Source organism: Protopterus annectens, chromosome 3.part0 (genome assembly GCF_019279795.1).
Source record: "Protopterus annectens isolate FY-2018-M chromosome 3.part0, PAN1.0, whole genome shotgun sequence".
Taxonomy (NCBI): domain Eukaryota; kingdom Metazoa; phylum Chordata; order Ceratodontiformes; family Protopteridae; genus Protopterus; species Protopterus annectens.
The window spans coordinates 551,990,980-552,003,173 of NC_056731.1; the positions used below are offsets into that span (position 1 = coordinate 551,990,980).

The 12,194-nt window shown below is 41.8% G+C and overlaps 1 protein-coding gene across 2 annotated transcripts in view; it reads right to left on the reverse strand.

Moving 5' to 3' along the window:
- TMEM14C (transmembrane protein 14C) overlaps nucleotides 1-12,194 on the reverse strand; it is a 223,756-nt gene that overhangs the window by 113,448 nt on the left and 98,114 nt on the right. For both annotated transcript variants that reach the window (XM_044064975.1, XM_044064974.1), the window contains exon 3: nucleotides 11,356-11,457. In XM_044064975.1, the coding sequence (XP_043920910.1) occupies nucleotides 11,356-11,457 (102 nt within the window). The remainder of the gene's footprint in view (nucleotides 1-11,355; nucleotides 11,458-12,194) is intronic.

Sequence of the window (12,194 nt, forward strand, 5' to 3'; positions counted from 1 at the left end):
GAACTCCGTAATGCAGACTTAGGCAACTTAAAAGACCTAGACGCATATCAGTTTGGTTTTGTGACGCTCAAGTCCTATCTTGTGAAACCAACAAGCTTTTCTGAAAAGGATACAGAGGCTGTAGATGATGGTCACTGCATACATGCTGCTTATCTTGACCTGAGCAAGACTTTTGATACCATCACCCGTGATGATATCACTGAAAAACTAGACAAACTTACTTTAAACCCATACTTTGTCTGATATCCAACAGACTCCAAGTTGTGAAAGTAGCTGAAAACTTGTTTGTATATAAAATTGTAACTAGTGTGGTTGACCAAGTTTACTGGTGACTGCAAGATGGGCGCTGTTATTCACACATCCATTGATACTAAACTACTCCAACAAGAGCTATAATATGCACATATCTGCTGTATTGAAAATGGTCTCAAGCTACATGCAAAACAGTATAGCACATTAAAATTCAACAACAAATTGTTCCCTCATTTCTTGTAATATGTGGAACTTCTCTTCAGGCAGATATGGTCAAAAGAAACATGGGTACTTTTTGTTTACTTCTCTCCGATTCAATTATCATGGTTTTAACCATAATTAGGAAATCCTTCTAAATGGCTCAATTAATTTCCAAGGAAATATCTTTGAGATCCAAAGAAGTCATCTTACCACTGCAATCTTCCCTTCTCAGACCCATCATCAAATATAAAGCCACCTTTGGTATGTACAAGTCCAAGCATATTTCTCAAATCAAAAGAGCACAAAGATTTCAAGCCAAGAAAATTAAAAGACCTTAAATCACTCAACTAAACCAACAGATTAGCACAACTCTCTTTACACTTGGTAGCCTACTGGCTCCTCATACTTAATCCATGCCTTGCTTTTCGAACCATGAGAGACTTAATTGTATTTGACTTCTGATTCTCTGCAAAACCAGTGGCACTACAAACACTCACACTTAGGACTCAAACGTACATCAAAAAATAAAGACTCGCTGAAGGAAGGGTTCCTAACTCAACATGTTCTTAGGCTATGAACATTTCAGGTAAACTGGATGGACAGAAATTTTCACCAAGGTTATCATATAATAATCCTTCTCAATTTGGGGGTGGGTGAACATTAAGTGCTTGAAAAGGGTGGCAGGAATTAAGTTTGTCTACCTAATGGTGTATATGGCTATGCATCTTATGGCTAGGTTAGGGATCTTATAGACCCAATGATTGCTTGTCTAATACTGTTCCTATGCTCCTATTAATCATACTGCATCTTCTCAATAGAAGGCTTCGGAGGCTCTACAAAAACAGATACAACCCTGTCAAAACAAGAAGAGTGACCTTGTGACCAAGCTGGAGAACACAAGTCACTTGTTTCAAGGAGAGAAGACCGACGTGCAACAACCCCATCAAAAAAAATAGAAGCCTTCTTGAAACAGAACCATGGCAAATTCTTGAGTAGCACACTCCTGGAGAATGGTGAAAACTTGGTTGCCTCAGCCAGCTGGTGCTATTAGAGTTAGAGCTGCTTTCTGAAAATTCACATTGACCAGTACTCTCAGGATAAGGTGGCGCTGACAGGGATGCCATACAAATCCCATTCATACAAAAATGATCGCATCCCTAGAATATCCTCTCTGGAAGTAGAATGAAAGAGGAAATATGTAGCACTTGGCATTTATCACCGACATGAAAAATATGCACATCAGGCCATATACAATATGTCAGAAATCAAAGAATCTTCAAAAAAAATTCACCAATAGCTTAAAAAATGGGGTGGAGGTATCAGTAACGTGGCATCATCTAAAAATACAGTGCTCACGTCTAGTAAGAAAGAAAGTACAGTTGTGTACATTTAACATAAATGTAGATGTTAGAGTGTATTCACTGTTGCAGTCATCACATTTGGGTTATCTGCTTGCAGTAGCCCTCAGTCAGCCTGATTATCAAAGTCTTGGGTCCTGCATCAGTTGCTGTCTCATCTTCCATGACGTCAGGTAGTCAGGGGTATAAAGCATGCAGCCGACGCCATTACATCAGTTTTTCTTGCCACAGATGTCAGGTGCCCCCCCTAATGGGAAGCAATTAAACATAAATATGCAAGGTTATACCTCCAACAAAAAAGCAAATACACCAAAAAGCTTTTAAGCATAGTAAAGGAGAACAGAGGTATAGCCAGAAGAAGTCAAGGGGCTGGAGGGAGGGTAACCAGGACTGCAACAGTGAATACACTCTAACATCTACATTTATGGTAAGTGTACACAACTGTACAATGTTCTTCGTGTTTCACTATTGCAGTCATCACATTTGAGTACATTCCCAAAGCTAAGGATGGGAGGAGGAATTTAAATAGCATTAGGACCAGCTATAAGCCCCTGCAAGACTGCAGTGGCAAAACCAGCTCTGGATTTAGAGAAAATAGGCAAATGGTAATGCTTGGTGAAAGTATATATAGAACTCCAGGTAGCAGCTTCTAGGATGTCCCTGGTACGGACACCTCTGAGAAAGGTTGTAGAGGTAGATGTAGCCCTGGTTGAGTGTGGTCTTATCCCCTGTGGAATAGATTTTCCATGGTGCTTATAGCATAAATGAATGCAATGGCCTATCCATTTAGAAATGGTTTGCTTTGAAATGGCCTTCCCCTCTGCCCCTGCAGCAAATGCCACCAGCAGTTGTTCAGATTTCCTTTGAGGTTTAGTCCTGTCCAAGTAAAATCTAAGTTGTCTGTGCACATCTAAGTAGTGCAGTATCCGTTCCCCTTTGCTCTGTGGATTAGAAAAGAAGGCTGGCAAATGAATGGACTGATTAAGAGCCACACTGGATACTACTTTGGGCATGAAGGAGGGGTTGGTCCTGAGGGACACCCTGTCTACATGAAAGATGATGAAAGGCTCCACTGCCATAAGGGCCTGTAATTCAGATACCCTTCTTGCTGAAGTGATTGCTAAAAGGAAGGCGGTTTTCCAAGAAAGGAATTTTAACTGCACTTGCAGCTGGCTCAAAAGGAGGTACAGCAAGTTTTTCCAATACAAAGTTAAGGTCCCAGGCTGCAGTTGGGGCTCTCCTGGGTGGTGTGAAGTTTTTGGCCCCTCTGAGGAACAGCTTGAGCAGTGGATGAGAGAAGAGGGGTGGTTCTGTGTTGTAATGAGCTGAAATGGCTGAGGCATAAATCTTGGAGGAGGAAAAAGAAAGGCCCCTGTGAAGCATCTCAGTTAAGTATTGAAGAATTGGAGGTAAACTGGGTGCTGCTGTGCCCATCCCTTGAGTTTGGTTCCAGGAACAGAATTTTTTCCATTTTTCAGCATAAGATTTTCTAGTATTAGGCCTCCTTGCCTCCAAAATGACATCAACACTTGTTTACTGAGGGATGGTAACGGAGAGGTCAAGCAATTAGCCAGGCTGCCAGGTTCAGGGTTTGAAGCTGAGGATGCAGAATCTGACCCTTCTGCTGGGACAGCAGGGTAGGGGTCTGAGGCAGGTGCCATGGTGCCAGCAGTGACACACTGCGCAAGAGGGGGTACCAGTGTTGGCATGGCCAGTTTGGTGCAATCAGTATCATCCTTGGTTTGTCCTGTTTGATCTTTAGTAGTACTTTGGAGAGGACAGGCAGAGGAGGAAAGGCATAAACTGATAGATTTTTCCAGTTGAAGGACAGGGCATCCACTTTCCAAGCTTGTTTGTGGGGAGTCCTTGTGCAGAATTTGTCCAATTTGTAGTTCTGGGGGGAGGCAAACAGGTCTATATCTGAGCTCCCCCATTTGTTTATCAACATGTTGAAAGCCTTTGGCTCCAGTTTCCACTTTTGTGGGTCCATGAAATTTCTGCTTAGTTCATCTGCCAGTGTATTTAGCTTTCCTGGCAGGAATTGAGCCTGTAGATGCACTTGGTAGCTCAAGGCTGTGTTCCACAGAGCCATGGCTAGTCTGCAGAGGGGGTAAGAATGGGTCCCCCCCTGCTTGTTTATGTACCACAACAGTGGTGTTGTCCGTCTGTACAGCTAACATTTCTTTTTGATTGATATGCAGGTGCATATGACTTGGGTTCCATTTGCCCTGAATGCACTTCCCTGCCAGGTGAGCCCCCATGCATAATCTGATGCATCTGTTAGGGTTTGGGCGGCAGGGGGTAGAGTGAATGGTAGCCCCTTGTTTTGGTGGCAGGCCTCTGCCCACCAAAGGAACTCTAATTGTAGGCAAGGTATGATAGGAATCATTGCTTCTAGATCCTGAGAATGTTCGACATCACAGGCTTTTTAAATACCATTGTAGTTTCCTCATATGCAGTCTTGAAAATGGAATTAGGAGAATGCAGGAGGGCATGAACCCCAAGGCTTGCAGTTTTTGCCTTGCAGATAGGAGGGGTTTTGTGGCCATTAGTTTGAAGTAAGCTGTCAAATGAATTTGTTTCTCTGGCATGAGGAAAGCCATCTGGGAAGTTGTGTTCAAGCTTGCTCCCAGGAATATAATTTGACAGGGTACAAGATGTGATTTATTTTTGTTTATGGTGTACCCCAGACAAGTTAGCACCTTTTGTACAAACGCTAGATGATTCAAAAGTATGTCCTGGCTTTCTGCCTGAATTAGACAATCATCCGGGTATAGGTATATTTGAATATTTCTTTGCCTGCAAAATGCAATGACTGGAGCTAAGCACTTTGTGAATACCCTGGGTGCAGTAGATAAGCCAAAGGGCAGTACAGTGCATGTAGCCTGCTTTGAAGCGTAGGTATCTTCTGCAAGATTCCCTGATTGGGATGTGCAGGTAGGCTTCCTTTAAAATCCAGTGTTGCTAACCAGGCATCCTTGCCTAGCATAGGAAGCAACTGGTGAAGAGTTAGCATCTTGAATTTTGGGATCACCAAAAAGGTATTTAGGATAGAAAGGTCCAGGATAGAACGCCATGAGTTGTCTTTTCTGGATACCAGGAAAAGTCTTGAGTAGAAACCTTGTCCCTTTTCCTCTTCTGGCACAGTTTGAATAGCCCTTATGCTTAAGGGAGAGATTACTTGCTTTTGAGCCTCTGCCCACTGATTTGGGGGTAGATCTGGCCAACCGTTTGGGGTTGATAACGTGTGGAAGTGAAATCTGTATCCTTGGGAAACTATACCAGGACAAATGGGTTTTAAATAATTAGTTCCCAGTTTTTTTTCTGCAGAGCAATCTTTCCCCCTAAAGGAGCAGTCAGTTGAGAAGGGCTTGGAAGTTAAGTCATTCAGACAGTTTACCATAGGGGAGAGTCTTACTACTCCCTGCTTTAGAAGTGGGAGCCCCCCCACTGCTTAGTCATGTGCGTACCTTGGGACTGAAGCCTGGATGTTCTGCTGGTTCTGGGTTTGGACTGAAGGCCTGGAAGAGGCAGGAAAGGAACAATTCTTAGAGGGCCAATGCCTACTAAATCTTGGAGGCTGTACCTGTAGGAAATCTTTAACAATTTGCATAGATTTAGCTTTTTCATCCATATTTTTAAGTACTACTTCTGCTTCGTTGCCAAACAGGCGGTCCTGATTTAAGGGAACATCCAGCAATTCAGCTTTAATATGATCTGGCAAAGACTGCTCCTGAAGCCAAGCATGCCTTCTAAGTACAGACTCAGTGACAGCAGCCCTGCAAGATGCCTCTAGTGAATCAAAACCACATTGCAAAGTATGTTTTCCAACCTGTTCAGCAGAATGCATTAAATCCTCTAAATCCTTATTTTCAGCACAGTCAGGAATCCACATAATTTTCTGTTTACGCAATCCAATAATATGCTGCTAATACTTTAACATATGAAACTGGCAGTTGAAGGCCCTAATGGCCAAGGTTGCAAAAGTGTATACCTTCTTACCCAATCTATCCAGCGCCCTGGAATCTCTATCAGAGGAGGTAGGAATTTTGGCAGTAGTAGCCTAAATGCCCTTGGGTCCCTGTGAAATGGTCTCAGGATCTGCAGTAGGATTTTTAAAAAGGAACTTGTGAGAGTCAGGAACCCTGTAATATCTATCAGGTTTTCTGGGAGCAGGAGGTAGAGAGTCAGGGGTAAAGCTAGATTCCGAAAAAGCATCAACAACAATGTCCAGTACAGGAGGGATAGCTAAAGGCCTGTGTTGGGGCAGGAGTAAGAAATCCCTAAGCCTCTTTTTAGAATCAGAGTAATCCTGGCTTTCCCAGCAAAAATAGGTTCATAGGTTCATAGATTAGTACTAAGCTAACTGCCCTTGCGAGCCATTTTAAGCCTAGCCAATTATTCCTTGTGAGACTCAAACCCTGCACCTTGTGTTTGTAAGGCAAGCACCTTAACCATTAGGCCACCCTCCCAATGCTCTCTAAGAGTATGCAAAGTTTCACCAAAAGAGAAATCCTCTGGAGGGAGGGGAAGCAGAGGGAATAGTGTCCTCTGCATCAGACTCCTCATAGGTAGATAAGGGTAATCGGAGGAAACAGAAATTTCAGAATCCTGATCAGAAGTATCATAAGCAAGTTCAGTCCTAGGTCTCTTAGAGGGGGAAGGTTGGCTTCCCCTGATTAAAGTAATAAGGTCTTCAGCCATTCTTATCACTTGTTTTTTTAGGCATAGAGGCCTGACCATGCAGTCTGGGCATCGGTTTTCTAGGCATGGTTCGAGTTTTAGGCCTTGAAGAAGATGGCGTAGGTTTAACATGCAAGTCAGTAGACCCGAATACACCCGCAGAAACCAGTGCCTGCACAGCGGCTCCGGACCCATCCAAGGTAGAGACATCCGCAGGTTCCACAGTTGAAGGATCTCACGGTATACCGGACTCCAAATGGGTCTCAGTAGAGGCCTGTGAATCTGAAGTAGCAGGAATCAGGGGCTGCAAAAGTGCCTTACTGAGTTCCGGCAAACTGGTGACTAGCTTAGGAGAAGTGTCGTCGGCAGCTTTGTACCTGGGCGGCCTGTCTCTGTCTTTATCTTTGCGTTTTTCCGGAATGTTGGTAGTTCGGGTTGCTTACCGAAGACATATTTGGATAATTGAACTGAGTACCAAAATATGTAGAAGCGTAAATATACCGACGGCGAATAGTTCGTTGTTTAAATAAGGCACAAAACCGACAGCGAGGTACGTCGTGGTCAGGGCCTAGCCAAGGAATACAGTACGAATGAAAATCTTTATGAGGTATTTGCTTTCCACAAGAAATACAATTACTGACTTTTACTGACATCGGTTTAGAGCAAGAAAATGTTTCCCCACCGGGGTACTTGGCTTTAGATGATGACTTTGGTTCTGAAACTCGAAAACGAAAATTTCAGGAGTTGGCCGACCGGCACTTGCCAACTGCTTCTGCTTCAGGCACCGCACGGCAAGAAAGACAGATGTAATGGCTTCGGCTGCATGCTTTATACAAATGACTACCTAACATCATGGAAGATGAGATGGCAACCGACGCAGGACCCAAGACATTGATAATCAGGCCAACTGAGCGCTACTGCAAACAGATAACCCAAATGTGGTGACTGCAACAGTGAAACACAAAGAACATCTGTACATTTCAGAAAGGTCCAGCCTCAAGAGGGACCAAAGTGGGTTCTGAAACCTAGGAACATTCCAACTGCAAATTCCTAGTACTAGGGCTGGAAATCCTACCCTCTTCGACAACTGCAGTGCTCAAAATCAGTTTCAATGCAGACACTCAGTGGCACAGCCACCATAGTTGTTGCTTCATAGCAAAAGATTATCCAGTTTGATTCTCAGATGGGGCACCTTCTAAGTGTACTCTGCATGTCCTCTCAGATGGGGCACCTTCTAAGTGTACTCTGCATGTCCTCACTTTCTCTAAGTACTCCGGATTCTTTCCATCTCTCAAACACATGCTGTAGGTCATCTGATGATTTACCAAACTGCCAGAAGGTATACATGTTGTGTAGGGTCTACATTAGAGCATCGAAGTTTCACAACTTCGAATGTTCTAATATCGACCCCTATGAAATAGCGAAGCTGTGGAACACCAAATTTCTTCCTAGGGAAGGAATTCGGTTGGCTGTTGCTGTGGCTTCACTATGTTCAGCACTGTGGTGGAAAGTTACGGGTCGGGATCAGGTAAGTGTGCAATTGTGTGGACGTGAGAGTTAGGGCGGAGTAGGTGAGTTACGGTTAGGGCGCGGGTGAGGCGAGTGTGATAGTGATGGACCTTAGTGTTTGGGTAAAGGTAAGTGGATAGCTAGTGGTGTGTGTACAGTTTAGTGCAGGGTTAGATGTAGGATTTTAGGTGTATATGTGTGGATTGCTGTTTGTTTGGTGTGTTTGTGTGTATGTGTGTCAGAACAGCATATTTTTTCAGCGTTCACTGAGGGGTCGATATTAGAACATTCAATGTTTTAAAAAGTCAATGTTCTAATATAGACCCGTTGTGTATTAGAGAGCCAGTGTGCATTCTGTGACAGTTTGAAACTGTCCACAATGAGCTTTAAAAAGGACCGACAGACCGGCACTGGTGTTACCATGGCCATAAATAAAGCTAAAAATGGATGGAGGGATTACTTCTTAGATGAAAGATTTTTCAGAAATGGCTTTTGCTCCAGTCTGCTTAAAAATAGATTAGGATCTACTGTGCATCCACTTAATAAAAATAAAGCAAATGTAGTAAGACATTAGGAAAATATGATCTCTTTGCAGAGTCAGCACTGTGCTCAAAACACAAACAAAAACTTAGTAACATAAATATACCTGGACTGACAAATACAAATAATTAATGAAATACCACAATTACTGAAGTTGTATATTGACTTAGCTATAAACACAGATCATTTTCAGCTGATTTAAATCTGTCCTTCCTCCTGGATGTGTAGCTCTTTATACTTTATTCAAAACACTTGGCTGAGTACTATATCAACAAGCTAAGCTTTACAGTAAGTTCAAAATGACAAACATGAAGATCCAACAAGGATACCCTTGGGCATCCCCTGGATTAGACTGTTCAACTCACAAGACACTCACCACAACTGAAAAGGAGCCCTGCAGAAAAATATTTGTCCCGTTCTTTACTTCTTTAACAATGAACATTCAAAAGAAAATTTATATGAAAATAAGATTTATTTTTTGTTTTGGGAGGAATAAGATGGCTAAAAACTCAATTTTTCTAGATATGGAACTTTACGGATTGAGTAATGGCAAAAGTAAGACTATTGTAAATAGAAAAGTAACTGTCAATGCATGACAGAAAGTTGTCATCCTTTACATTTACTTTTTTTGACTCCCCCATGGGGAATTTTTAAGGCTATATAGACTTTATCACATTGATTTTTAAGGGAGGCTAAAGAAAATGTTCATGTGCCGCTTGGGTTGCGTAGAGGGATAAAGCCATAAATACTGCCCAGGCGACCTGGGTTCGATAAGCAGATTGGGTGACTAATAGAGTGGCAGGCAGGAATGGGCATCTGTTGATGATGCTCCCTAAGGGGAGCCCAGAGAGGGAAGTTGTCTTTGGAAGTAGTCAACAAGCACGGGAAGCAGGTAAGGGAGTGAGTGGGGCACATAAAGAAAAATAAATCCGGACAGATGCAAAGATGGCTGAGCCTCCAGGAATCCCATAGTAACCACAACTAGTCCTGGCAATACCAGAGTAAGTCCGGGGAGGTAGAATATTATCTGGAAGATCAGGCATGCACATGCGGCACTGTGGAGCCAGACCAGAAGTATGATGTTTAGGGGACCAATAAAAAAGCAACAGCCAGAATGTTTACCAACAGAAATTATGATGAGACATCTGCTATGGATTCTTACTATAAATTCTTAAGTTTCCCTAAGGAAGGACAATTTACTACTAATAAGGATGATAAACAGGAAAAGAAAAAGGCATGACTACTTGCAGATCATGTAATGTCTGCAAATATAGCACCAACAGTTCTGATAAAATGAATGACACAATGTTTATATCTAATGGTAAATACTGTTGCACTACCAAAGAACTTATTTATGCCCTCAACTGCCTGTGTAACTTAGCATATACATAGAGGAGAAACTAAAAGGCCTTTCAAGAATAGACTGCAATAACAAAAAGGATATTAAGAATGGCAGAACTGAGAGTTCTATGGCAGTGCATCTAAGGAACTACAGAGTAGCAATTTTGAATTATTAAAAGCCACAGTTTTAGGGAAAAAAGTTATTACATTGGGGGAAAACAAAAAAAATTAAGGGACAAACTTCTGTTATGAGGAATCTAGGTTCTAAAATGTAGTACTTTGTTTCCAGGGGGTTGACTATGAAGAGTAATTGGCAGTATCCTGTTTAATTTATTTATTGTTACTGTCAGTTCTGAATGCTCATGACGTTTTTCTTTTGAAGTCTATTTATGGTCAAATTCAGGCTAATAAAGAAACCCCACCAGCTGTGAACATGCATGTTTCAATTTTCTTAGGGCTTCATCAGCACAGCATAAGTGGACTGTTTGGCTAACCTTTAGAAACATAGGGTTGTCGTACTCAGCTGATGTCCATAACCATTAGGGTGTCCACAAGACATCCCAACTAACAAAATAAAACAATGAGTAAAAAGGTCACACAGACAAACCAATCGGTAAAAACTAACCATAAGAAGGCTGATGTCCTTAAAGGCTCATCTGCATATATCCCATGTACCTATAATACAAGAGGTTTAAGGAATCGCACAGCGGAAACTCTAGCTTGGCTAGATTTTTCTTTTAGTTCTTACTGACTGGTTTGTATGTGTAACCTTTTTACTCATTGTTTAAATAATATAAACATAGCAAAAAAAAAAAAAAAAAAAAAAAAGAAATAACTGCCACCCAAAATTCACCAAGAAAGCAGAACAGCTGACAAGGTTGTGTCTATATGCCATACATTTAATTAGTTAATCTAAATCATGACATTAGAGTTCCATTCTACATAATGTGACCTCAGTATTCTTTTGTGAAATTTAAGCTTGTGGAAAGATCAGTGTGTTCTCCTAGCCAGGAGAGGCCTTAGGTCAACTGGTGCCCTAGGCAAAAGGGATCCATGGCACTCCCCATCACACCACCCGGTGCCCCATCCTGGTCTACCTACACCAAATAAACACTAAAAAAGCACCCCTGCTAGAGCAGCACCCTAGGCAGCCGCATAGTTGGCCTATGCCTAAGGCCAGCTATGCTCCTAGCACTAAGTGTGCGAACTATGCCGCGTTCTTCTCAATGCATAGTCACCACCATGACAAGTAGCGAGGTTAGACTGGAATAGTTAGGACTGCCTGCACAGACAAGTAGTCCAGTATTTACAATTAGGACTCACAATCAGAACTAGAGGAACATATTTAGGAATGAGCAGCAAGACACATCCAGTATTCAAAGCAGTAATGAGATCAGTAAACAAAAAGGTGAGTAAACCACCACGTAAAGCTCATAATGTTTTGTTTCAGACTTGTCTATAGCATACTTACCCAAGGACAGCCACACATTCTTTGGATTCTGAGATAGCTGGTATGCACCTAATCCAGCTAAACTTCCAAAAAGGAGACCAGCCGCTAAAGAAGGAACGCTACCTTAAACAAATAAAAAAATTCTATGTCAGTAAAATGAGTATCCAACTTGATGTGACTGATCTGATACAGGAGAAAGGTAGCTTAGCATTAAATAATGACCAAAACTTCACAAATACAAACCGCTATTAAAACGAGCAATGGAGTTATCACTAAGCAAAAAATAAAAATTATAGTGCACATACTGCGGAAACAGCCAGTAATTGTCTCAGATCATAGGTACGACTGATTTATTAGCTTCATTAGCAAAGATAAGAATCCAACATGCTTAATTCAGAAACAGCCAGTTAAACAAAACAGGTAATAAAAATTCAAGATAATCTCGTTTTTTCTAGAACTGTTTAGCAAATCAGCAAATACAAAAAAAAAATGTTATGTATGTAAGAGGAGGCCTTGTGCAGGAATACAGCACATTAAAGTGAATGAAAGAGTGCATATCAAATGGACAACAGCATTTTCAACTCTGCTGAAAAGTAATTTTTGTTTTTTGTTTTATTTTTTGGGGGGGGGGGGGTTTCCACTTGCCAGCTGGGGTAGAACACTGATCCTTGACCTACTTCAGAGTTCCTGCATGGCAAAGATGCACAGCATATGCACAAATAGAATATCTTGTTTCAAGTAAGACTGATAACAGCAGAAAAAAAACAAACCACAACTGAGTCATTTACTGGGTATCGGTAGTCTGTCTTTGGCATATCAGTGCATTTAGCAAGGGGGACTGGACACTCAAAATTGGCCCT